A 25,200-nucleotide genomic window follows, 5' to 3' on the forward strand; every position below is an offset into this window, starting at 1 on the left:
TCCATATTTCATAAAGGAGCTAAAACAGAAGATATGGGGGAGGAGTCGCCCTGGGAAGGCCGCTTGGAGTCCTGCTCGGTTCAGAGGGTTGATGTGGAGTCCCGAGGAGGTAGAGGCAGATGCTGGCAGGAAGACCAAGTTCCTGCCTGGAGCCAGGACAAGGGCCTGGGTGGTTGTTTGCTGTCTGGTGCGTCCCCTGGTGGCCATGTAGGACAACTGCAGTCTGAGTAGTGTTGGAGGTCCCGCTCTTCTCCCGTCTCCCTGCAGGTTCTGGTCGGTCCTCTGACACCCTCCATGCTCCTGATGGTCCGCTCGGCAGGGAACAGAGAGGCTAAAGTGAACCCCAGCATGGTCCCCAGGAGATCCCTGAGTTCAAAACCCAGTCTCCTCAGCCAGACACAACACTGCCCCAGCCACCACTCACGTCTCAGCCTTCATTTCTCCCACGTTGGGACTTGAGGCCAAAAAAACGCCCTCTGCTTCTTCCATTTGTGGTACAGACGAACACAGAGCTGGCGTGCACCGGGTGCCCAGTAAGTGCAATTGTCTCCCTCAGATCCATGTGGGAGAAGGGCCAGGACTTGACATGGGGTGTCCCAGGGAGCCCCACTCCCCTCTCACAGGATCTTCCTGGCCAGCATCCAACCCAGAAAGCCCAAGGCCAGAATTTGCCAAAAGCAACTCACCGTTTTTTCCCGGGAAAAAGAAAAACGAAACCGAAACCTAAACTGAAAGCCTGACTGCCCTCTGCCTGCATGGGCTCCATTCAAGTGTCCCCAAGTCAGAGGAAACTCCTGGAGCTTCTCATTGGTCGGCACCGCTCTTATGCTAATCAGGGGGCGGGCCTCGCCTATAAAGGTCCCAGCGGTGCAGGATGGCACTACTTCTGTTCCCTGCAGACCAGTGCCCACCGACACCGGGGAGGACATGAGCGAGTCCTTGATGCCCAACAAGGAAAAGGACATGAGCGAGTCCGTGATGGCCACAGACAAGGGAAAGGACGCGAGTGAGTCAGCACCGTGTGGCCGCAAGCTGTGGCTGGGGCTCCCGCTGCTCCTGGTGGCGGCGGGGCTGCTTGCGCCCCTGATCTACTTCGCTGTCAGGGCCAACAGCGAGGCCTGCCTGGATGGCCTCCGAGCACAGACGGAGTGTCAGGGGCTCAACCAACACCTGCAGCGCCAGCTACACCAGGCCCAGGAAGTCTTACACCAGAAGGAAGCCGAAGCTGCCACCTGCAACCAGACTGTGGTAAGACATTGCACCTCCTCGAGAGGGCCCCGAGCGTGGAGGTCTCTCCCAGGGTCTTCGTGGAGATCGAGATAGACCTTGAAACTGTGTCCTTTTTGTCACTACCAGGGTTTGGGAACCTCCAAACTCTCTCTGGGGTGCTGGTGTGTGTAGGGGGGAGCCTTAAAACTCCCATTATGGGCGTCAGTATCCCTTTAGGGCATGAAGGATCTCTAAACTCTGGTGCTTGAATGGGGGGAGCTAGAAACTCCCTTTGGGCCAATCTTGGGGAGCAGAAATCCCCTCTAGAGGCTGGGACGAGGACCTCCCCAGCTCTTTCAACTGCCTCCTGAGAGCCTTCGAAATTTTCACTTCTGTTCTAACACGGAGGACGTTGAAACTCTTGTGGACCTCTAACTCGGGCTTTGAAATCATCACCCCCACTTCCCACCCCCAGACCCTTCTTTCTGGTTATAGAAGGAACTCTTAATCTTATTGGGCTATATATAGCCCAGGGCATCTAGAAATTTCTCCTAGAGTCTGGGCATGGGGACCCTCCAAATTCTCTTCTGGGGGGCCTTCAAAACTCCGACTTTGAGGTTCACGCTCTTATGGGTGTGCCAGGAAGGTGGGAGGTTCTGCCCATTTTTCATGGTAGAAGAGTGAGGGTCAGGGGGAGGGCTTGGAGGGAAATGAAGGGGGTGTGCATCTGAGCGCCTCTGATCCCGGGGCTCAGGGAGGGGTCCAGCACCCAGGCACAGGAGTCCAGGTTCTGGCCCTCCCCTCTGACCCAGGTGACCCTGAGGGACTCTCTGAAGAAGGAGCAGGCACGAGTGGAGGAGCTTCAGGGTGAGCAAAGCAGATGACCCGGGTTCCGCGGAGTGGGCTAGGGAGGCAGGACAGGGCAGGTGTTGAAAGGGAGTCGGGAGGGAGGGTCCCAGGGCTGTGATCAGGCATGAGGAAGGGGGCCCAGATTCCATTTGGGGTGGAGGAGCCGGGAGCCGGGTTTCCCTGCTGGGGATGAATGATCACCGCGCTCAGTCCCGTAAGGTCCCGGCTGCGTGTCAGGTGGCTTAGCGAGGTCACTGTGTCGAGGCCCCTGAATCTGTACCCTATCCCGCAAACAGGAGAGTTGGCGACTTTGAACCAACAGCTGCAGGACGCCTGGGAGAGACTAAGGTGCGAGACCACGCCCCGGCCACGCCCCTTTCACTCCACCCCCAGACTCCCGAGTCCCTTCTGCTCAGAAAAACTCCCGATGCTCAGGGGACTAAGTTTAAGTCCAGCCTCGTCCCATCTGTCACACATCCCTGGGGTGGCCGCTGCTCACTCTCCTGCCCAGAGACTTGGTGGGAGAGGAGTGCAGATTCTTAGGGGAGAAACCTTGAGCGGCCCGGCAGCTGCCTGAGTGGCCCTGATCTCTACTCCAGAAGACAGAGTGAGACCTCCAGAAACAACGCGTCCAGCTGCTCGAGCTTCCTATTCGTTGTGATCGCGGTCTTGGTCGTCAGCGCTCTGCTAACATGAGATCCCAGAAAGCCGGCCGGTAGGATGGGGCAGCTCCTGGGAGAAGAAAGCTCGGAGGTGCCGGGAGCTGGGGCTGGGTCAGGGTCTGGGGAGGTGGTCTGCTTGCGGGGCAGAAGGCTGGGCACCGGGGAGTGGAGTCTGGGGATGGAGGGAGGGCTCAGTGTGTTGGCAAGGGCTCTAGAGTCTGCTGGGGCTGGGGGCGGAGCCCGGGATCCGTCTGCCTCTGACTCCCTATTCTGCTCTCTTTAGGCCACAAGCAGGACTGGGCCGACTCCAGCTCGGATTCCCTGATTGAGGCTTCCGGACCTGGCCAGTCCTGACACGACCACATGGCAACAGATTGTAAGGACAATGAGGTAGCCTAAGGGGCCCAAGCCAGGGCAGTCCTGAAAGGATGCATTGAGTGGGAAAGTAACAGAGCTGGCCCAAGGCCGCCCACAGCTAGGGATGGCACGCGAGTCAGGTTGCAGCACCTCCATCTTGCTGACAACCTCTCTTAGAAAGTCACTTTCCTCTTGGGTCTTTGGACTCGAAATGTAAACCTCTCTTTAGGGGGGAAAACTGGACTCTCAAGTGTTGCAACATTACTGTGTGACCTCCCAAAGCATCTGAGGCCTGCCCTGCAGACAAAGGTAGACATCTATTGACATTCACAGCCAGCCTTTCCTGCTCTAGAATGTTCCTCAAGATCTCTGGGGTTCCAGCAGGCACCACCCACTGCATCCCCAGCCCTCTTCTCTGCAGACAGCATCTTAAGGACCCTCGTCAGTGCTCCCTACCTGCAGTTTTCTTCCCTCATCTCCTGGCTTCTCTCATCTCATTCCCGTTTCATCTTCTGATGACAGTGGTTCCACGAGGAAACCGAGGCTGTGACAAGGGCCACTTGGTCCTGGCTCCCAACCCCTCCGGCAGGAAGGGCAGGGCTGGGACTCAAACGTGGGTGTGCAGACTCGGGACAGATCTGTGTCTCCTTGTCCTGCCACCTCCGTCCCCCAAGCTCCTATTCATCCAGCAGTACCCAGCTCTGGGAGCCCCTCGCCCAAGGGTTTCTCTGCTTCTCAAAATGAAGTCCTCCAGGAGTTCTCAGATGACTTAGTGGTTCGGATTCCAGGCTCCCGTGGCCTGGGTTCAATCCCTGGTCTAGGAACTGGTATCCCATAAGCTGGGGGACATGACCAATAAAAAGGAAAGAAAGCTCTCCCTGAGTGTACCCCCTGCTCCTAAAATAGTGGATGATGGTGGCCTTCGTTAACAGAGCCCCTTATAAGCATATGTTCTCTACTTGACTGCAGAGAATGTTCCAGAATGCTTTAGTGGAAAGAAGCTTGTCAAAAATGACAAAAAGCCAAAGTTGGAACAGTTTGAGTGACAAAATTAATATCATCACATGTAAAATAAATATCCATGAGTTCACAGGAATATAAATACATGACTGGTTAAAGCAATAAATGAAAGAGAGGACAAAAATCTCCCAGGCGGAGGAATATTAAATAACATACACAAATATCTCGCCCTCAAGAAGATGACATGTGGCTTCCCATGGCATTGGTGGGCTATAAATTGTCACCTCTTTGCAGAAGGCACAGGTGGAAGGGAGGAAGGAGGTCGCTTTATGGTGGAGACACCCAACGGACACCACCTCAGCCAGGGGGCCATGATCAACATCACAGGCTAAGGCCGGGGATAGTACGTGCCATGGACACATGTGTGTGATGAGAAAGGCAATTTCCCTCTCCGGTCCTTCTCACCAAAGCCCAGTCCAACCATGAGAAAAACACCAGACAAATCCAAACCGAGGACCACCCTACAGAACACCTGACTCTAAACTCTCAAGGTCGTCAAGACCAAGGAACCCCGAGAATCTGCCTGACCAAAGGGAGCCTAAAGAGGCATCAGGACTAAGGGTCCCGTGAGGATCCGGGGGCAGAGAGGGGACATTAGGGGAAAACTGAGGAGATCGGAATAATGCATGGACTTCAGTTAATACTGTTATCAATCAGTATTGGTTCATACATTGCAACACAGGTACCTTAGAGATGAATGACCAAAGTAGGAGAAATGGGGTGTGGGGTTGATGGAAAGTTTCTGGACTATTTTTGCTGAATTGGTGCAAACCAAATAAAATGAGTCTTTAAAAAATAACAAAGGTTGGGACTTCCGTGTGGTCTGGTGGTTAAGGTGGTTAAGGGGTGGTTAACCCCTTCCACTTCAGGGGACATGGGTTAGATCTGTTGTCAGGGAACTAAGATCCCACATTCCGAAAGGCACAGCCAAAAATGGAAAGAAAAAGATAGATTGGGACTTCCCGAGTGATCCAGTGGGTAAGATTCCATGCTCCCAATGCAGGGGGGCCTGATTTGGCCCTGATCAGGAAACTAGATCCCACAGGCAGCCAATAAGATTCCGTGTGTCCAAACAAAGATTCAGTTTGCCACGAATAAGACCTGGCACAGCCAATTATATATATACATAATGTTTTAAAGCATAAATTCACAAGAATATGCATTACTTTTTCCAATCGAAATCTTAGAGGGAAACTCAGAAACTTTCTGTTTCCAGGGCTGAGACTAGAATAAGGTGAATACAGCCCTTTTTGGTTGCATAATGTGGAAGGGCACAGAAAAGTTCTCTTACATTCATCCCCGTTTTACAGCTATGGAAACTAAGGCTAGGATGAAATCACTTGCCCAGGTCTGGCAGGGAGGCAGGGCTGGACACACACAATCTTGACCCCTGCCTGAAATCATGGTCCTAAGCTGACCCTGAAGTTCAAAATTCAGCCCAGTGGAGCTCCGATATCAGCTTTGCCAAGGGCCCTGTCTACAGCTGGAGTCCTAGCCTGGGAGGGAGGCCCTACTCAGGGGACACACAGGCTCCATGTCAGTCTACACAGCAAGTCCATCCCTGATCCCTGGTCATTTGGCTGCTGAGTGGCTTGAATGGAGTTGGGCGGTGGGGTTAGGAAATTGTCATTGTTCAGTCACTAGGTGGTGTCCCTCCCTTTGCAACCCCATGGACTGCAGCTTGCCAGGCTCCTCTGTCTTCCACTATCTCCCAGAGTTTGCTCAAATTCATGTCCACTGAGTCGGTGATGCATCTAACCAACTCATCCTCTGCTTCCGCCTTCTCCTCTTGCCTTCAATCATTCTCAGCCTCAGGGTCTTTCCAATGAGTTGGCTCTTCCAATCAGGTGCCCAACGTATTGGAGCTTCAGCATCAGTCCTTCCAATGAATATTCAGGGTTGGCTTCCTCTAGGATTGACTGGTTTGATCTCCTTGCTGTCCAAGGATCTCTCAAGAGTCTTCTCCAGCACCTCAATTCGACAGCCTCGATTCTTCAGTGCTCAGCCTTCTTTATGGTCCAACTCTCCCATCCACACATGACTACTGAAAAGACCATAGCTGTAAACATATGGAATTCTGTTGGAAATGTAATGTGTCTGCTTTTTAATATCCTGCCTAGGTTTGTCAGAGCTTTTCTTCCAAGGAGGAAACATCTTTTAATTTGATGTCTGTAGTCACCATCCCCAGTGACTTTGGAAACCAAGAAAAGAAAATCTGTCACATGCTTTTTCTGATTTTATTTTCCATGAAGTGATGGGACCAGATGCGTTGATCTTAGTTTTATGAAAGTTGTGTTTCAAGCCAGCTTTTTCATTCTCTCTTTCATCTTCATCTAGAGGCTCTTTAGTTCCTCTTCCCTTTCTGCATTAGAGTGGTGTCCTCTGCATGTGTGAAGTTGTTGCTGTTTCTCCTGCTAATCTTGATCCAGCTGGCCATCATCCAGGCCAGCATCTCACATGTTGTGCTCTGCATAAAGTTAAATAGGCAGGTGAGGACACACAGCCATGCCTCACTCCTTTCTCAGTTTTGAGCCAGTCGGTGGTTCCAGGTTCAATTCTATGATTGCTTTGTGACCCGTATACAGGTTCCTCAGGAGACAGGCAAGGTGGTCGCATACTCTCATCTCTTTCAGAATTTTCCACAGTTTGTTGTGATCCACACAGTCAAAGCCTTTAGCATAGTCAATGAAGCAAAAGTAGATTTTTTTCTGGAACTCCCTTGCTTTCTCCACAATCCAAGAATGTTGGCCATTTGACCTCTGGTTCCTCTGCCTTTTTGAAACCCACCTCATACAATGGACCTTCTTGGTTCATGTACTGCTAAAGCCTAGCCTGAAGGATTTTGAGCAAAACCTTGCTAGCATCTGAAATGAGCACAACGGTATGGTCGTCTGAACCTTCTTTGGCATTGCCTTTCTTTGAAATTGGAATGAAAATTGACCTCTTCCAGATCTGAGTTTTACAAATCTGCTGACATATGGAGGGCAGCATTTTAACAGCATCATCTTTTAGGATTTAAAAAAGCTCAGCTGGAACTCCATCACCTCCACTAGCTTTGTTTATAGCAATGCTTCCTAAGACCCACTTAACTTCACACTGCAGGATGTTTGGCTTTAGGTGAGTGACATCAGCATCATGGTTATCTAGGTCACAAGATCTTTCTTATATAGATTTTCTGTGTATTCGTGCCACCTTTTCTTAATTATTTCTGTTTCTTTTAGCTCATGCAATGTTCCCATGATATCTCCAATTTTTAGAAGAATTCTCTAGTCTTTCCCATTTGACTGTCTATTTCTTTGCATTGTTCCCTGAAAAAAGGCCTCGTCATGTCTCCTTGCTGTTCTCTGAAACTGCATTCAGTTGGGTTTATCCTTCCCTTCTCCCTTGCCTTTCACTTTCCTTCTATCCCCACCTATTTGTCAGGCCTCCTCAGACAATCCTGGTGGCTCGGACAGTAAAATCTGCCTGCAATGCAGGGGACCTGGGTTAGATCCATGGGTTGTAAAGAGCCCCTGAAGGAGGGCATGGCCACCCACTCCAGTATTCTTGCCTGGAGAATCCCCATGCCAGAGGAGCCTGGCGGGCTAGAGTCCATGGGGTCGCAGAGAGTCGGACATGACTAAGTCACCAAGCACTGACAGCCACGTTGCTTTGGGCACTTTTTTGGCTCCGGAAAGGTTTTGGTCACTGACTCCTCTGCTTTATTATAAACCTCTGTCCATAGTTCGTCAGGCGCTCTGTCTACCAGATCCAATCTTTCGAATCTATTCATCGCCTCCACTGTAAGGGATTGGATTTAGGTCATAACTGAAGGGCCTAGTGGTTTTCCACTACTTGCTTTAATTTAAGCCTGAATTTTTCAATCACGAGTCCTGATCTGAGCCACAGTCAGCTCCAGGTCTTATTTTTGCTGACTGTATAGAGCTTCTCCATCTTTGGGGGCAAAGGACATAATCTGATGTCAGATAGACTGTCTGGTGATGTCCACGTGTAGACTCATCTCTGGAGTTGTTGGAGTGGGTCTTCGCCTTGAGCAGTGTAACTAGGCAGAGGGGTGTCATCCTGAGGACCGGGGTCCCTGGCTTTGGCACACGTGCCATCTGATCCAGCGGACCGCAAACCCTGTAAATGTCTGAGCCCCCAGAATCTGGGTAGTGGTGGGCTGTCGTTAAAGAAGCCACTGGACAATTGCATAGCTGCCTTCCAGAAGTCACTTCCTGCAACAGGAAGTGGGTAATCAGGCCAATCTCCAGCTGGAAGTTCTGGTTCCCTTGGTCACATGGAAGGGAGATCAGTGCGGCCTGAGTTCCCTGGAATGTCACCACAGGATCCCACCCCCTTTGGAGGTCTCTCCCTAGACACCCCACACCCAGGTCCTTTGGGTTCAAAGTGTCCCTAATGGATCTGACTTTCTTTCCTCTAAATGTACTCCTCACTCCTGGGCCTTATTTCCACGTTTCCCACCAGTCCTTCTGCCCTGAGTCACATGCCCAGCCACACCTCCACTGAGAGCCCACTGGATGCCAAAGCACTTTACTCAAAACTCCTCATTGGCCCTTCCTGACGAGGCCGCTCCTGTAATGGCCCCAAGTTACAGATGAGGAAAGTGAGATTCTGTTAACAGAAGTCCAAGTGCCTGACACACAGTGAGGACAAACATACAGAAATTATGGAGTTTGTAAGAGAGAAAGTTTTATTGCAGTGCCCTGCAAGAAGGCAGGTAGCTTATGCCCCCAAAGAATCCTGAACCCGCCAAAGGTTTCTGGAAAGCATTTTCAAAGCCCAGGGGAGAGGCGAGTGGATGCAGGGCATTGGACGATTCTCTGAGTGACTGATGGTGAGGTCACAGGGGCTAACATCCTTTTCCACCAGTAGGTCTGGGGGCTACATGCTCATGATCCTCAAGCAGTTAACATCTTCCATTTGGTGTGTGTGGCTGGGGTAGAAGGAAGGGGGGGGGGGGGGGGTGGCATTTTCACACCTAAAAAAAAACTCAGGAACGTGTATTAGATACTATTATCTCCATACTTCATAAAAGAGCTAAAACAGAAGATATGGGGGAAGATCCAGCCCTGGGAAGGTCCCTAAAGTCAATGTTCGGTTACTGTTCAGAGGGTTTATGTGTAGTCTCCCAGAAGGTAGAGGCAGATGCTGGCAGTAAGATCAAGTTCCTGCCTGGAGCCAGGACAAGGGCCTGGGTGGTTGTTTGCTGTCTGGTCCGTCCCCTGGTGGCCATGTAGGACAACTGCAGTCTGAGTAGTGTTGGAGGTCCCGCTCTTCTCCCGTCTCCCTGCAGGTTCTGGTCGGTCCTCTGACACCCTCCATGCTCCTGATGGTCCGCTCGGCAGGGAACAGAGACGCTAAGTGAAGCCCTCAAGGTCACCAGGAGGTCCCTGAATTCTAAACCCAGTCTCCTCAGTCAGACACAATCCTGCCTCCAGTCACCACCACCTCTAGCCTTCATTTCTCCCAGGTGGGGACTTGCGGCCCAAAAACTGCCCTCTGCCTCGTGCGTTTGTGGTACAGACGGACACAGAGCTGGCGTGCACCGGGTGCCCAGTGAGTGCAATTGTCTCCCTCAGATCCATGTGGGAGAAGGGCCAGGACTTGACATGGGGTGTCCCAGGGAGCCCCACTCCCCTCTCACAGGATCTTCCTGGCCAGCATCCAACCCAGAAAGCCCAAGGCCAGAATTTGCCAAAAGCAACTCACCGTTTTTTCCCAGAAAAAGGAAACGGAAACCTAAACCGAAAGCCTGACTGCCCTCTGCCTGCATGGGCTCCATTCAAGTGTCTCCAAGTCAGAGGAAACTCCTGGAGCTTCTCATTGGTCGGCACCGCTCTTATGCTAATCAGGGGGCGGGCCTCGCCTATAAAGGTCCCAGCGGTGCAGGATGGCACTACTTCTGTTCCCTGCAGACCAGTGCCCACCGACACCGGGGAGGACATGAGCGAGTCCTTGATGCCCAACAAGGAAAAGGACATGAGCGAGTCCGTGATGGCCACAGACAAGGGAAAGGACGCGAGTGAGTCAGCACCGTGTGGCCGCAAGCTGTGGCTGGGGCTCCCGCTGCTCCTGGTGGCGGCGGGGCTGCTTGCGCCCCTGATCTACTTCGCTGTCAGGGCCAACAGCGAGGCCTGCCTGGATGGCCTCCGAGCACAGACGGAGTGTCAGGGGCTCAACCAACACCTGCAGCGCCAGCTACACCAGGCCCAGGAAGTCTTACACCAGAAGGAAGCCGAAGCTGCCACCTGCAACCAGACTGTGGTAAGACATTGCACCTCCTCGAGAGGGCCCCGAGCGTGGAGGTCTCTCCCAGGGTCTTCGTGGAGATCGAGATAGACCTTGAAACTGTGTCCTTTTTGTCACTACCAGGGTTTGGGAACCTCCAAACTCTCTCTGGGGTGCTGGTGTGTGTAGGGGGGAGCCTTAAAACTCCCATTATGGGCGTCAGTATCCCTTTAGGGCATGAAGGATCTCTAAACTCTGGTGCTTGAATGGGGGGAGCTAGAAACTCCCTTTGGGCCAATCTTGGGGAGCAGAAATCCCCTCTAGAGGCTGGGACGAGGACCTCCCCAGCTCTTTCAACTGCCTCCTGAGAGCCTTCGAAATTTTCACTTCTGTTCTAACACTGAGGACGTTGAAACTCTTGTGGACCTCTAACTCGGGCTTTGAAATCATCACCCCCACTTCCCACCCCCAGACCCTTCTTTCTGGTTATAGAAGGAACTCTTAATCTTATTGGGCTATAGCCCAGGGCATCTAGAAACGTCTCTTAGAGTCGTGGCATTGGGACCCTCCAAATTCTCTTCTGGGGGGCCTTCAAAATTCCCACATTGAGGATCACACTCTTACCGGTGTCCCGGGAAGGTGGGATGTTGTGTCCATTCTTCAAGGTGGGAGACTGAGGGGCAGGCAGAGGGTTGGAGGGGAAATGAAGGGGGTGTGCATCTGAGCGCCTCTGATCCCGGGGCTCAGGGAGGGGTCCAGCACCCAGGCACAGGAGTCCAGGTTCTGACCCTCCCCTCTGACCCAGGTGACCCTGAGGGGCTCTCTGAAGAAGGAGCAGGCACGAGTGGAGGAGCTTCAGGGTGAGAAAAGCAGATGACCCGGGTTCCGCGGAGTGGGCTAGGGAGGCAGGACAGGGCAGGTGTTGAAAGGGAGTCGGGAGGGAGGGTCCCAGGGCTGTGATCAGGCATGAGGAAGGGGGCCCAGATTCCATTTGGGGTGGGGGAGCCGGGAGCCGGGTTTCCCTGCTGGGGATGAACGATCACCGCGCTCAGTCACGTGAGGTCCCGGCTGCGTGTCAGGTGGCTTAGCGAGGTCACTGTGTCGAGGCCCCTGAATCTGTACCCTATCCCGCAAACAGGAGAGTTGGCGACTTTGAACCAACAGCTGCAGGACGCCTGGGAGAGACTAAGGTGCGAGACCACGCCCCGGCCACGCCCCTTTCACTCCACCCCCAGACTCCCGAGTCCCTTCTGCTCAGAAAAACTCCCGATGCTCAGGGGACTAAGTTTAAGTCCAGCCTCGTCCCATCTGTCACACATCCCTGGGGTGGCCGCTGCTCACTCTCCTGCCCAGAGACTTGGTGGGAGAGGAGTGCAGATTCTTAAGGGCAAAGCGCAGATCCCCTGGAGCCCAGGGGCCGCAGCCGGAGTTCCCCATCTCTATTCCAGAAGACAGAGTGAGTCCTCAGCAGAGGAAAACGGATCCAGCTCCTACTTCCTGTTGTTCCTCCTGTTGCCTGTGGCTCTGTTCAGGATCTGCAAGTGTCTGAAGAAATGAGATGCCAGAAAGCCGGGTACGAATGGGGCCTCTCGAGGGAGAAGAAAGCTCAGAAGGGCCAGGAGCTGGGGGTGCGTCAGGGTCTGGGGAGGTGGCCTGCTGGCGGGGCAGAGGGCAGAGCACCGGGAAGTGGAATCTGGAGACGGAGGGAGGGCTCAGTGTGTTGGCAGGGGCTCTAGAGGCTTCTGGGGCTGGGGGCGGAGCCCGGGATCCGTCTGCCTCTGACTCCCTATTCTGCTCTCCTTAGGCCACAAGCAGGACTGGCTGCCTCTGACTCCCTATTCTGCTCTCCTTAGGCCACAAGCAGGACTGGGCTGACTCCAGCTCGGATTCCCGGGTTGAGGCTTCCGGACCTGGCCAGTCCTGACACGACCACATGGCAACAGATTGTAAGGACAATGGAGTAGCCTAAGGGGCCCAAGCCAGGGCAGTCCTGAAAGGATGCATTGAGTGGGAGAGGAGCAGAGCTGGCCCAAGGCTGCCCACAGCTAGGGATGGCACGCGAGTTGGGCTGCAGCACCTCCATCTTGCTGACATTGCTCTTAGGAAGTCACTTTCCTCTTGGGTCTTTGGACTTGAAATGTAAACCTCCGTTTTGGGGGAAAACTGGACTCTCAAGTGTTGGAGCGTTACTGTGTGACCTCCCAAAGCATCTGAGGCCTGCCCTGCAGACAAAGGTGGACATCTATTGACATCCACAGCCAGCCTTTCCTGCTCTAGAATGTTCCTCAAGATCTCTGGGGTTCCAGCAGTCACCACCCACTGCATCCCCAGCCCTCTTCTCTGCGGACAGCATCTGAAGGACCCTCGTCAGTGCTTCCTACCTGCAGTTTTCTTCCCTCATCTCCTGGCTTCTCTCATCTCATTCCCGTTTCATCTTCTGATGACAGTGGTTCCATGAGGAAACCGAGGCTGTGACAAGGGCCACTTGGTCCTGGCTCCCAACCCCTCCGGCAGGAAGGGCAGGGCTGGGCCTCAAATGTGGGTGTGCAGACTCGGGACAGATCTGTGTCTCCTTGTCCTGCCACCTCCGTCCCCCAAGCTCCTATTCATCCAGCAGTACCCAGCTCTGGGAGCCCCTCGCCCAAGGGTTTCTCTGCTTCTCAAAATGAAATCCTCCAGGAGTTCTCAGATAACTTAGTGGTTCGGATTCCAGGCTCCCGTGGCCTGGGTTCAATCCCTGGTCTAGGAACTAGTATCCCATAAGCTGGGGGACATGACCAATAAAAAGGAAAGAAAGCTCTCCCTGAGTGTACCCCCTGCTCCTAAAATAGTGGATGATGGTGGCCTTCGTTAACAGAGCCCCTTATAAGCATATGTTCTCTACTTGACTGCACAGAATGTCCCAGAATGCTTTAGTGGAAAGAAGCTTGTCAAAAATGACAAAAAGCCAAAGTTGGAACAGTTTGAGTGACAAAATTAATATCATCACATGTAAAATAAATATCCATGAGTTCACAGGAATATAAATACATGACTGGTTAAAGCAATAAATGAAAGAGAGGAGAAAAATCTCCCAGGCGAAAGAATATCAAATAACATACACAAATATCTCGCCCTCAAGAAGATGACATGTGGCTTCCCATGGCATTGGTGGGCTATAAATCGTCACCTCTTTGCAGAAGGCACAGGTGGAAGGGAGGAAGGAGGTCGCTTTATGGTGGAGACACCCAACGGACACCACCTCAGCCAGGGGGCCATGATCAACATCACAGGCTAAGGCCGGGGATAGTACGTGCCATGGACACACGTGTGTGATGAGAAAGGCAATTTCCCTCTCCGGTCCTTCTCACCAAAGCCCAGTCCAACCATGAGAAAAACACCAGACAAATCCCAACCGAGGACCACCCTACAGAACACCTGACTCTAAACTCTCAAGGTCGTCAAGACCAAGGAACCCCGAGAATCTGCCTGACCAAAGGGAGCCTAAAGGCATCAGGACTAAGGGTCCCGTGAGGATCCGGGGGCAGAGAGGGGACATTAGGGGAAAACTGAGGAGATCGGAATAATGCATGGACTTCAGTTAATACTGTTATCAATCAGTATTGGTTCATACATTGCAACACAGGTACCTTAGAGATGAATGACCAAAGTAGGGGAAATGGGGTGTGGGGTTGATGGAAAGTTTCTGGACTATTTTTGCTGAATTGGTGCAAACCAAATAAAATGAGTCTTTAAAAAATAACAAAGGTTGGGACTTCCGTGTGGTCTGGTGGTTAAGGTGGTTAAGGGGTGGTTAACCCCTTCCACTTCAGGGGACATGGGTTAGATCTGTTGTCAGGGAACTAAGATCCCACATTCCGAAAGGCACAGCCAAAAATGGAAAGAAAAAGATAGATTGGGACTTCCCGAGTGATCCAGTGGGTAAGATTCCATGCTCCCAATGCAGGGGGGCCTGATTTGGCCCTGATCAGGAAACTAGATCCCACAGGCAGCCAATAAGATTCCGTGTGTCCAAACAAAGATTCAGTTTGCCACGAATAAGACCTGGCACAGCCAATTATATATATACATAATGTTTTAAAGCATAAATTCAGAAGAATATGCATTACTTTTTCCAATCGAAATCTTAGAGGGAAACTCAGAAACTTTCTGTTTCCAGGGCTGAGACTAGAATAAGGTGAATACAGCCCGTTTTGGTTGCATAATGTGGAAGGGCACAGAAAAGTTCTCTTACATTCATCCCCGTTTTACAGCTATGGAAACTAAGGCTAGGATGAAATCACTTGCCCAGGTCTGGCAGGGAGGCAGGGCTGGACACACACAATCTTGACCCCTGCCTGAAATCATGGTCCTAAGCTGACCCTGAAGTTCAAAATTCAGCCCAGTGGAGCTCCGATATCAGCTTTGCCAAGGGCCCTGTCTACAGCTGGAGTCCTAGCCTGGGAGGGAGGCCCTACTCAGGGGACACACAGGCTCCATGTCAGTCTACACAGCAAGTCCATCCCTGATCCCTGGTCATTTGGCTGCTGAGTGGCTTGAATGGAGCTGGGCGGTGGGGTTAGGAAATTGTCATTGTTCAGTCACTAGGTGGTGTCCCTCCCTTTGCAACCCCATGGACTGCAGCTTGCCAGGCTCCTCTGTCTTCCACTATCTCCCAGAGTTTGCTCAAATTCATGTCCACTGAGTCGGTGATGCATCTAACCAACTCATCCTCTGCTTCCGCCTTCTCCTCTTGCCTTCAATCATTCTCAGCCTCAGGGTCTTTCCAATGAGTTGGCTCTTCCAATCAGGTGCCCAACGTATTGGAGCTTCAGCATCAGTCCTTCCAATGAATATTCAGGGTTGGCTTCCTCTAGGATTGACTGGTTTGATCTCCTTGCTGTCCAAGGATCTCTCAAGAGTCTTCTCCAGCACCTCAATTCGACAGCATCGATTCTTCAGTGCTCAGCCTTCTTTATGGTCCAACTCTCCCATCCACACATGACTACTGAAAAGACCATAGCTGTAAACATGTGGAATTCTGTTGGAAACGTGATGTGTCTGCTTTTTAATATCCTGCCTAGGTTTGTCAGAGCTTTTCTTCAAAGGAGCAAACATCTTTTAATTTGATGTCTGTAGTCACCATCCCCAGTGACTTTGGAAACCAAGAAAAGAAAATCTGTCACATGCTTTTTCTGATTTTATTTTCCATGAAGTGATGGGACCAGATGCCTTGATCTTAGTTTTATGAATGTTGCGTTTCAAGCCAGCTTTTTCATTCTCCTCTTTCATCTTCATCTAGAGGCTCTTAAGTTCCTCTTCCCTTTCTGCATTAGAGTGGTGTCCTCTGCATGTGTGAAGTTGTTGCTGTTTCTCCTTCTAATCTTGATCCAGCTGGCCATCATCCAAGCCAGCATCTCACATGTGGTACTCAGCGTAAAGTTAAATAGGCAGGTGAGGACACACAGCCATGCCTCACTCCTTTCTCAGTTTTGAGCCAGTCGGTGGTTCCAGGTCCAATTCTACATTTGCTTTGTGACCCGTATACAGGTTCCTCAGGAGACAGGCAAGGTGGTCGCATACTCTCATCTCTTTCAGAATTTTCCACAGTTTGTTGTGATCCACACAGTCAAAGCCTTTAGCATAGTCAATGAAGCAAAAGTAGATTTTTTTCTGGAACTCCCTTGCTTTCTCCACAATCCAAGAATGTTGGCCATTTGACCTCTGGTTCCTCTGCCTTTTTGAAACCCACCTCATACAATGGACCTTCTTGGTTCATGTACTGCTAAAGCCTAGCCTGAAGGATTTTGAGCAAAACCTTGCTAGCATCTGAAATGAGCACAACGGTATGGTCGTCTGAACCTTCTTTGGCATTGCCTTTCTTTGAAATTGGAATGAAAATTGACCTCTTCCAGATCTGAGTTTTACAAATCTGCTGACATATGGAGGGCAGTATTTTAACAGCATCAATCTTTTAGGATTTAAAAAAGCTCAGCTGGAACTCCATCACCTCCACTAGCTTTGTTTATAGCAATGCTTCCTAAGGCCCACTTAACTTCACACTGCAGGATGTTTGGCTTTAGGTGAGTGACATCCGCATCATGGTTATCTAGGTCACAAGATCTTTCTTATATAGATTTTCTGTGTATTCGTGCCACCTTTTCTTAATTATTTCTGTTTCTTTTAGCTCATGCAATGTTTCCATGATATCTCCAATTTTTAGAATTCTCTAGTCTTTCCCTTTTGACTGTCTTTCTCTATTTCTTTGCATTGTTTCCTGAAAAAAGGCCTTCTCATGTCTCCTTGGTTTTCTCTGAAACTCTGAATTCAGTTGGGTTTATTTTTCCCTCCTCCCTTGCCTTTCACTTTCCTTCTTTCCCCACCTATTTGTCAGGCCTCCTCAGACAACCCTGGTGTCAGACAGTAAAATCTGTCTGCCATGCAGGGGACCTGGGTTCGATCCCTGGGTTGTAAAGAGCCCCTGAAGGAGGGCATGGCCACCCACTCCAGTATTCTTGCCTGGAGAATCCCCATGCCAGAGGAGCCTGGCGGGCTAGAGTCCATGGGGTCACAAAGAGTTGGACATGACCAAGTCACTAAGCACCGACAGCCACTTTGCTTTGGGCACTTTTTTGGCTCCGGAAAGGTTTTGGTCACTGACTCCTCTGCATTGTTATAAACCTCTGTCCATAGTTCTTCAGGCGCTCTGTCTACCAGATCTAATCCTTTGAATCTATTCATCACCTCCACTGTAAGGGATTGGATTTAGGTCATAACTGAAGGGCCTAGTGGTTTTCCACTACTTGCTTTAATTTAAGCCTGAATTTCCCAATCAGGAATCATGATCTGAGCCACAGTCAGCTCCAGGTCTTATTTTTGCTGACTGTATAGAGCTTCTCCATCTTTGGGGGCAAAGGACATAATCTGATGTCAGATAGACTGTCTGGTGATGTCCACGTGTAGACTCATCTCTGGAGTTGTTGGAGTGGGTCTTCGCCTTGAGCAGTGTAACTAGGCAGAGGGGTGTCATCCTGAGGACCGGGGTCCCTGGCTTTGGCACACGTGCCATCTGATCCAGCGGACCGCAAACCCTGTAAATGTCTGAGCCCCCAGAATCTGGGTAGTGGTGGGCTGTCGTTAAAGAAGCCACTGGACAATTGCATAGCTGCCTTCCAGAAGTCACTTCCTGCAACAGGAAGTGGGTAATCAGGCCAATCTCCAGCTGGAAGTTCTGGTTCCCTTGGTCATATGGAAGGGAGATCAGTGCAGCCTGAATTCCCTGGAATGTCACCCACCCCCTTTGGAGGTCTCTCCTTAGACACCCCCCGCCCAGGTCCTTTGGGTTCAAAGTGTCCCTAATGGATCTGACTTTCTTTCCTCTAAATGTGCTCCTCACTCCTGGGCCTTATTTCCACGTTTCCCACCAGTCCTTCTGTCCTGAGTCACATGCCCAGCCACACCTCCACTGAGAGCCCACTGGATGCCAAAGCACTTTACTCAAAACTCCTCATTGGCCCTTCGTGACGAGGCCGCTCCTGTAATGGCCCCAAGTTACAGATGAGGAAAGTGAGGTTCTGTTAACAGAAGTCCATGTGCCTGACACACAGTGAGGACAAATATACAGAAATTATGGAGCTTGTAAGAGAGAATGTTTTATTGCTGGGCCTTGCAAGGAGGCAGGTAGCTTATGCCCCAAAGAATCCTGAACCCTCCAAAGGTTTCTAAAAAGCATTTTCAAGGCTCAGGTGAGGGGCGAGTGGACGCAGGGTATGGGACAATTCTCTGAGTGACTGATAGTGAGGTCACAGGGGCTAACATCCTTTTCCACCAGTAGGTCTGGGGGCTACATGCTCATGATCCTCAAGCAGTTAACATCTTCCATTTGGTGTGTGTGGCTGGGGTAGGAGGAAGGGAGATGGCATTTTCACACCTGTAAAAACAATTCAGGAATGTGTATTAGATACTATTATCTCCATACTTCATAAAGGAGCTAAAACAGAAGATATGGGGGAAGATCCTGCCCTGGGAAGGTCCCTAAAGGCAATGTTCGGTTAGTGTTCAGAGGGTTTCTGTGACGTCCCCGTGTGGCAGAGGCAGATGCTGGCAGTAAGATCAAGTTCCTGCCTGGAGCCGGGACAAGGGCCTGGGTGGTTGTTTGTTGTCTGGTGCGTCCTCAGGTGGCCAAGCGCAGGAACTGCAGCCTTGTTCACGTGGGTACATCCAGCCCTTGTACCCTTCCCAGCGGACGTGGCCCTCCTCTGACTCCCTCCATGGCTCCCCATGGTCCCCCCAGCAGGGATCAGGGATGCTACGTGAACCCCGGCTAGGTCATCCGGAGACCCTGAATTCAAAACCCAGTCTCCCCAGCCAGACACAACACTGCCCTAGTCACCACCCACGTCTCAGCTTTCATTTCTCCCAGCTGGGGACTTGCGGCCCAGAAAACTCCCTCTGCCTCTTCCGTTTGTGGTACAGACGGACACAGAGCTGGCGTGCACCGGGTGCTCAGTAAGTGCAATTGTCTCCCTCAGATCCATGTAGGAGAAGGGCCAGGACTTGACATGGGGTGTCCCAGGGAGCCCCACTCCCCTCTCACAGGATCTTACTGGCCAGCATCCAACCCAGAAAGTCCAAGGCCAGAATGTGGCAAAAGAAACCCACAGTTTTTTGCAGGAAAATGAAAAAGGAAACCAAACCCGAAACCTAAACCGAAAGCCTGGCTGCCCTCTGCCTACACAGGCTCCATTCAAGTGTCTCCAAGTCAGAGGATGCTCCTGGAGCTTCTCATTGGTCAGCGCCGCTATTATGCTAATCAGGGGGCAGTCCTAGCCCATAGGGGTTCCTGCGACCTCCTATAACTCGTGTTGGAACTTCCCTAAGGGCAGTCCTCTTATGGCACCCACTTTTTATCACTACAGCCCAGTACCCATGGTGGACAACTTGGAGGAATTCATCCTGACCCGCCGCAAGCTGCCGCTGTGGCTGGGGCTCCTGCTGCTCCTGGTGGCGGCGGGGCTGCTTGCGCCCCTGATCTACTTCGCTGTCAGGGCCAACAGCGAGGCCTGCCTGGATGGCCTCCGAGCACAGACGGAGTGTCAGGAGGGCAACCAACACCTGCAGCGCCAGCTACACCAGGCCCAGGAAGTCTTACACGAGAAGGAAGCCGAAGCTGCCACCTGCAACCAGACTGTGGTAAGACATTGCAACCCCTAGACAGGCTTGGGTACTTGGGAGGCTCTCCCAGGGTCTTTGTGGAGATCCAGAGGGACCTTGAGACTGCCCCCTGGATGTCTCCACCAGGCTTTAGGACCTCTAACTCTCCCTGGGGTGCTGGTGTGGGGAGCTTTAAAACTCCCATTACATGTGTCAGTATCCCTGTAGGGTATGAAGGATCTCTAAACACTGGCGCTTGAATGGGGGAACCTAGAAACTCCACTTGGGCCAATCTTGGGGAGCAGAAATCCCCTCTAGGGGCTGGGAAGAGGACCTCCCCAGCTCCTTCCACTGCATCCTGAGAGCCTTTGAAATTTTCACTTCTGTTCTAACATGGAGGACCTTGAAACGCTCGGGGACATCTAAGTTGGGCCCTGAAATCTTCCCCTACCTGCACCCCACCCCATTTTCTGGTTTTAGGAGGACCTCTTAATGTTCTTTAGTGACTTCCTTGGTGATCCAGTGACTAAGACTTTGTGCTCCCAATGCAGGGGACATGGGTTTGATCCCTGGTCATGGAACTAGATCACTTGCAGCAATTAAAGATCCAGTATGTTGCAACTAATACCCAGCCCAACCAAATAAAACTTTTTTTTTTTTTTCAAATAAATATTAAAAAAACAAATTTTGTGCAATACCCCCAGTGGATCTGGAAACTTCTTCTTGGGCATAGGAAACCTCCAAATTCTCTTGGAGGGGGTCCTCAAAACTCCCACTTTGAGGATCACACTCATGGGTGGCCCAAGGAGGGTGGGAGGTTGTGCCCATTCTTCAAGGTAGAAGACTGAGGGGCAGGGGAAGGGTTGGAAGGGAAATGAAGGGGATGTGCATCTGAGTGCCTCTGATCCCAGGGCTCGGGGAGGGGTCCAGCACCCAGACACAGGAGTCCAGGTTCTGACCCTCCCCTCTGGCCCAGGTGACCCTGAGGGACTCTCTGAAGAAGGAGCAGGCCCAGGTGGCAGAGTTTCAGGGTGAGAAAAACACAGCCGGGGTTCCGCGGTGGGGGGCGGTCGGGGTCAGGTGTTGAAAATAAGTAGGGAGGGAGGGTCCCAGGGCTGGGTCGGGAGACAGGGAGGGGTGGAGCTGGGGAGAGGGGGGTGCTCCAGGTTTCCCAGCAGAGGCTCGATGAGGGCCTGAAGAGTCCTGTCCTGGGCGAGGGTCAGGTGAGTGGGTGTGGTCACCGTGTCGACCTGCCCCTGATTCTGTACCCCACCCCCCAACCAGGAGAGTTGAAGATATTGAACCAAAAGCTGAAGGACGCGTTGGCCGAGGTGGAGCGACTAAGGTCTGAGAGGATCCCCCGGGGCACGGCCCTTTCACCCGACTCCCGACCGCCTGGGCTCGGGGAAAAAACCTCGATGCTCAGGCGACCAAGTTTAAGTCCCAGCCTCGTCCCATCTGTCACTGCTTGCTCTCCTCCCCGGCGATTTGGCGGGGAGGAGTGCAGATTCTTAGGGGAGAAGCCTAGGGCGGCCCGGCAGCTGCCTGAGTGGCCCCGATCTCTACTCCAGAAGACAGAGTGAGACCTCCCCCAAAAACAACGCGTCCAGCTGCTCGAGCTTCCTGTTCGTTGTGGTCGCGGTCCTGGTCCTCAACGCTCCGCTGCCATGAGATCCCAGGAAGCCGGCTGGTAAGGAAGGGGCAGCTCGCGGGAGAAGAAAGCTCGGAGGGGCCGGGAGTTGGGCTGGGTCAGGGTCTGGGGAGGTGGCTTGTCCTTGGGGCGAGGGCTGGACACGGAGAAGGACCTTGGAAAGGGAGGGAGCACCCAGTGAGTAGGGAGGTCCTGTGGGGGCGGGGCTGGGGGCGGGGCCTGTGTTCTGCCCGTCTCTGAGCCCGTATTTTGTTTTTCGTTTTCTATTTAAAAATTATTTATTTTAATTTTTGCTTTTTGGTCGCGCTGCATGACATGTGGGATCTTAATTCCCAGACCAGGGATCGAACGCGCAACCCCTGCATTGGAAGTGCAAAGGCTTTACCAGCCAGGGAAGTACCTGAGTCCCTATTTTGTTTTTTAGGCCACAGCCTGGACTGGTCTGGCTCCCTCTCTGCTTCCCTGTGAGGCTTCCTGACTCGGCCAGCTCTAAGGGGACCACATGGCAAGACGGTTGGGGGGGGTGGGGGGATGGGGTAATCTAAGGGGTCCAAGACGGACCAGCTCTGGAAGGATGTCTTGCGTGGAGAAGTAGGGGAGTTGGCCCAAGTCTGCCCTAGACTTGGGGAGGGCTCAGGGGTGAAGAGTGGGGCACCCGCTTCTTGCCGACATGGTTTCTAGAAAGTCACTTTCTTCTGGCGTCATTTGGCTAGAAAAAGTAAACACCCCTTTGGGGGGGAAAATTGTACTCTCAAGTTTTTGGAGTGTTATTGTGTCACCTCCAAGCACCTGGGGTCTGCCCTGTGGACACCCATTGGCATCCAAACTCAGCCCCCGTGCTCTAGAATGTTCCTTGGGATTTCTGGGGTTCAGGCAGGCACCACCCCACTGCCCCTCCCCCAGCCCTCTTCTCTTCTGAAAGTGAGAGAGAAAGTCGCTCAGTCATGTCCGACTCTTTGTCACTCATGTCATGACCCCGATAGTCCATGGAATTCTCCAGGCCAGAATACTGGAGTGGGTAGTGTTTTCCTTCTCCAGAAGATCTTCCAAACCCAGGGTTCCAAACTAGATCTCCCGCATTGCGAGCAGATTCTTTACCACCTGAGTCACAAGGGAAGCCCAAGAATACTGGAGTGGGTAACCTATCCCCCTCTCCAGGGGGACTTCCCGACCCAGGAATCGAACCAGGGTCTCCTGCATTGCAGGCGAATTCTTTACCAACTGAGCTATAGAGGGCCTACATCCTCATCAGTACTCCCTGCCTGCAGTTTTCTGCTCTCATCTCCCGGCTGGATCTTCTGATGACAGTGGTTCCATGAGGAAACTGTGGCTGTGATGAGGAACACTTTGTCCTGATTCCCAATCCCTTCCAGGAGAAAGTGCAGGGCTGGGAGTTAAACCTAGAGGTGCAGACACAGGACAGATCTCTGTCACATTGCCCTGCCACCTCCGGCCCCAAACTCTTATGCATCCTGCAGTACCCAGCTCTGGGAACCCTTCCCCCAGAGAGCCTCTCTGCCTCTCAAAATTGAAGGTTAGGTATGGGGAGTTCCCTGGTAGCTTAGTAGTTAGGATTCCAGGATTTCACTGCCACGGCCCAGATTCAATCCCTGATTGGAGAACTGAGATCCTGCAAACCACATGGCGCTACCAAAAGAGAAAGAAAGAAGAAGGAAAAAAAAAAACAACAAAACTTGGGAGGGGCTCAAAGTTGAAGGCCTCTGTCTGGACCCTTTAACCCACTTCCTTGACCCTCCCATGGCCCCTATTTCCTTCCTCCCCTGTTATCTTCCTTCCTCCAAGTTCTCCTGGAATGCCAACTATTGTCCAGGCAACTTTTTGTGTGTAGCACTAGGGGCAGGCCCCTTGTGTTTGCCCAGGCTTCTGCACTGCCCTCTAGCCCCAACCCAGATGGTCTTAGACGCCCCTTCCACAGCTCCTACTGTCTTCCCAGGTGTCCCCAAACCCCATCCCTGCCACAGGCCCCCTGAGAACACCCCCCATCCCCTAACTTCCTCTGTTCCACCCACCCTGACCTTTTCTCTATATATTGATTCGTCAAGTTCCTTCCTGCCTCACAGCCTCAGCCCGTCTCTGCCCTCTGCTCGGAGTTCCTGCTCCTCACCCTGAAGTTCTAGAGCAGGGTTTCTCGGCCTCTGAACTCTTACCATCCGGACTGGACCATTCTCTGTGGTGCGGCTGCCCTGTGCACTGTGGGATGCTGAGTACCATCCTTTGCTACCAGATGCCCGTAGCACCTTACCGCCAGCTTGTGACAACAGAATGCCTCTAGACATTACCAGATTTCCCCTGGGGGCGCAGACTCAATTCCAGTGAGAATCTCAGCTCTAGAAGGTGAGGCTCAGGTTTCCATCACTTCTGGGCCCCCAGCTCACAGGAGGGCTCAGCAGAAGCTCCTGTGGAGTCCCTTTCCAATGACTGAGGCATTTTACCCCGCATCAGCAGCCCCATCTAACAGATGAGGAAACTGACGTCCAGAGAAGTAACTGGACTTGCTCAGGGTTTCTCAGCCGCTCAGGCAGTGGTTGTTCTTCAGTCGTTCAGTCGTGTCCGACTCTTTGCAATCCCATCAACTGCAGCACACCAGACTTCCCGGTCCTTCACCATCTCCCTGGAGCTTGCTCAAACTCAGGTCCGGTGAATCGGTGATGCCATCCAACCATCTCATCCTCTGTCACCCCCTTCTCCTCTTGCCCTCAATCTTTCCCAGCATCAGGGCCCTCTGCTTCTAGCAGGTTCTCTTGATTGCCAGGAAGCCCTTTTCACATGACTTCAGTCCTTCCACCCTATATCCGTCACCCCCACTCTCAGCTTAGGCTACTGGAAAGTCCCTAAACAGCACTCCCCCTCCCCCTCCCCTACGAGTACCGCTTCACAGATGGAGGAGGCAGATTTGCCTGATATCATGGGTTTGACCTGCTCAATTCTTCCCCCAAACTCCCCCCCAGTGGCCGGGGTATAAACTTCTCTCCTTCCTGAAAATGTCCCTCTTCCCTGGCTGACTGTGACCCAGCCAGGAGTTGGAAACCAGGCCTGAGGGGTGCTGCAGGGCCTGGGGGACGGGGAGGGGTTCCAGCCCCAGCAGGAATCTGGGAGTGACTTGTAGCTGCTCTGTGTCCCTGGCCTGTTTTCTTCCTGGGGGGTTGGGGGTGGGTAGGGGGTGGCCTGTCAGGAAGGAACAGATTCTTGTTCATAGTGTTCACTCAGCTCACATTTACTGCACCGCTACTGTGTGCCAGGCCCACGCGGTGGCAGTGGGAACAAGGCAGGTGAAGAATACTTTTTCCAGGCTCACCCAGTCTGATGCCCCAGTGGCTCAGCGGTAAAGAATCCACCTGCCATACATGAGATGCGGGTTCCATCCCTGGGTTGGGAAGATTCCCTGGAGGAACGCATGGCAACCCACTCCAGAATTCTTGCCTGGCGAATCCCAGGGACAGAGGAGCCTGGCGGGCTACAGTCCATGGGGGTCGCAGAGTCAGACACAACACACACATATTCTCTCTCTCTCTCTCTCTCTCCCCCCCGCCCCCCTCCAGTCTGATGGGAGAGGCAGTCAGGAATCAAATACACATAAAATGACAACAGAGCTGAGAGATCAAAAGGGGTCAGAATTAGTGGGGAACGGAGAGGAAGAGACACACTGGCGGACGGGGAAGTCACTGGTAAGGAAGTTAGTTGGGCAAAGAGGGAGGAAAGGTCCCTCCGGCAACCCTGGGATAGGAAAGCGCAGGCCTGAAGAGCAGTGCGCGGGGCTGGAGGGGGCCGGAAATGACTTTGAAGAGCTCCTGCGGGCCTCGCAGGGGCAGGAGAAAGGAGAGCGGGGAGGATGGGAAGTGGGGAAGGATAGAGGAGGAGGAGAAAAAGCGGGGAGTAGGGTGGAGGAAGGGGAAATGGAAATGAAAGAGGGTAGAGAGGGAGGAGGAGGATTTGACTCCGGAAAGTCAGGGGAACGGTGTAGACGCGCCTGGGTCTGATTCACGTTGTAAGGTCGCCCCCTGGTGGCTTAGTGGAGAACGGGCAGGGAGATGGGACGCATCTAACCTTGGGTCTGCGCTCTGGCCCGCA

General features: G+C 52.5%; 3 protein-coding genes across 7 annotated transcripts; all 3 read left to right on the plus strand.

Moving 5' to 3' along the window:
- Positions 1-832: 832 nt before the first annotated feature.
- On the plus strand, positions 833-4,900 carry LOC133061753 (bone marrow stromal antigen 2-like). The gene is made up of 5 exons (XM_061149901.1): positions 833-1,248; positions 2,022-2,076; positions 2,355-2,406; positions 2,658-2,773; positions 3,004-4,900. Exons 1-4 carry the CDS (start codon positions 928-930, stop codon positions 2,752-2,754), a joined length of 525 nt encoding a protein of 174 aa, XP_061005884.1. The 5' UTR covers positions 833-927; the 3' UTR covers positions 2,755-2,773; positions 3,004-4,900.
- Positions 3,012-14,074, plus strand: LOC133061752 (uncharacterized). 4 transcript variants are annotated; one of them, XM_061149900.1, is made up of 6 exons: positions 3,012-3,096; positions 9,394-10,364; positions 11,134-11,188; positions 11,467-11,518; positions 11,777-11,901; positions 12,133-14,074. In XM_061149900.1, exons 2-5 carry the CDS (start codon positions 9,684-9,686, stop codon positions 11,883-11,885), a joined length of 897 nt encoding a protein of 298 aa, XP_061005883.1. In that variant the 5' UTR covers positions 3,012-3,096; positions 9,394-9,683; the 3' UTR covers positions 11,886-11,901; positions 12,133-14,074. The 4 variants fall into 4 exon arrangements, with proteins under 4 accessions (XP_061005883.1, XP_061005882.1, XP_061005881.1 ...); XM_061149899.1 differs by having other exon boundaries at positions 12,182-14,074; XM_061149898.1 differs by having other exon boundaries at positions 11,467-11,901.
- A 4,674-nt stretch (positions 14,075-18,748) lies between these two features.
- Positions 18,749-21,866, plus strand: LOC133061191 (bone marrow stromal antigen 2-like). 2 transcript variants are annotated; one of them, XM_061149177.1, is made up of 6 exons: positions 18,749-18,815; positions 19,226-19,499; positions 20,437-20,491; positions 20,745-20,805; positions 21,032-21,150; positions 21,536-21,866. In XM_061149177.1, exons 2-5 carry the CDS (start codon positions 19,236-19,238, stop codon positions 21,129-21,131), a joined length of 480 nt encoding a protein of 159 aa, XP_061005160.1. In that variant the 5' UTR covers positions 18,749-18,815; positions 19,226-19,235; the 3' UTR covers positions 21,132-21,150; positions 21,536-21,866. The 2 variants fall into 2 exon arrangements, with proteins under 2 accessions (XP_061005160.1, XP_061005159.1); XM_061149176.1 differs by lacking the exon at positions 18,749-18,815 and having other exon boundaries at positions 19,154-19,499.
- Positions 21,867-25,200: the final 3,334 nt, after the last annotated feature.

Source organism: Dama dama, chromosome 9, assembly GCF_033118175.1.
Source record: "Dama dama isolate Ldn47 chromosome 9, ASM3311817v1, whole genome shotgun sequence".
NCBI lineage: Eukaryota > Metazoa > Chordata > Mammalia > Artiodactyla > Cervidae > Dama > Dama dama.

Bases quoted from the DNA above. Each gene is read 5' to 3' on its own strand.
- LOC133061753 (XM_061149901.1), top strand. From the start codon at position 928: ATGAGCGAGTCCTTGATGCCCAACAAGGAAAAGGACATGAGCGAGTCC. The intron at 1,249-2,021 runs GTAAGACATTGC...CCTCTGACCCAG, and splicing joins CCACCTGCAACCAGACTGTG to GTGACCCTGAGGGACTCTCT. The intron at 2,077-2,354 runs GTGAGCAAAGCA...TCCCGCAAACAG, and splicing joins ACGAGTGGAGGAGCTTCAGG to GAGAGTTGGCGACTTTGAAC.
- LOC133061752 (XM_061149898.1), top strand. From the start codon at position 9,684: ATGTGGGAGAAGGGCCAGGACTTGACATGGGGTGTCCCAGGGAGCCCC. The intron at 10,365-11,133 runs GTAAGACATTGC...CCTCTGACCCAG, and splicing joins CCACCTGCAACCAGACTGTG to GTGACCCTGAGGGGCTCTCT. The intron at 11,189-11,466 runs GTGAGAAAAGCA...TCCCGCAAACAG, and splicing joins ACGAGTGGAGGAGCTTCAGG to GAGAGTTGGCGACTTTGAAC.
- LOC133061191 (XM_061149176.1), top strand. From the start codon at position 19,200: ATGGCACCCACTTTTTATCACTACAGCCCAGTACCCATGGTGGACAAC. The intron at 20,492-20,744 runs GTGAGAAAAACA...CCCCCCAACCAG, and splicing joins CCAGGTGGCAGAGTTTCAGG to GAGAGTTGAAGATATTGAAC. The intron at 20,806-21,031 runs GTCTGAGAGGAT...TCTCTACTCCAG, and splicing joins GCCGAGGTGGAGCGACTAAG to AAGACAGAGTGAGACCTCCC.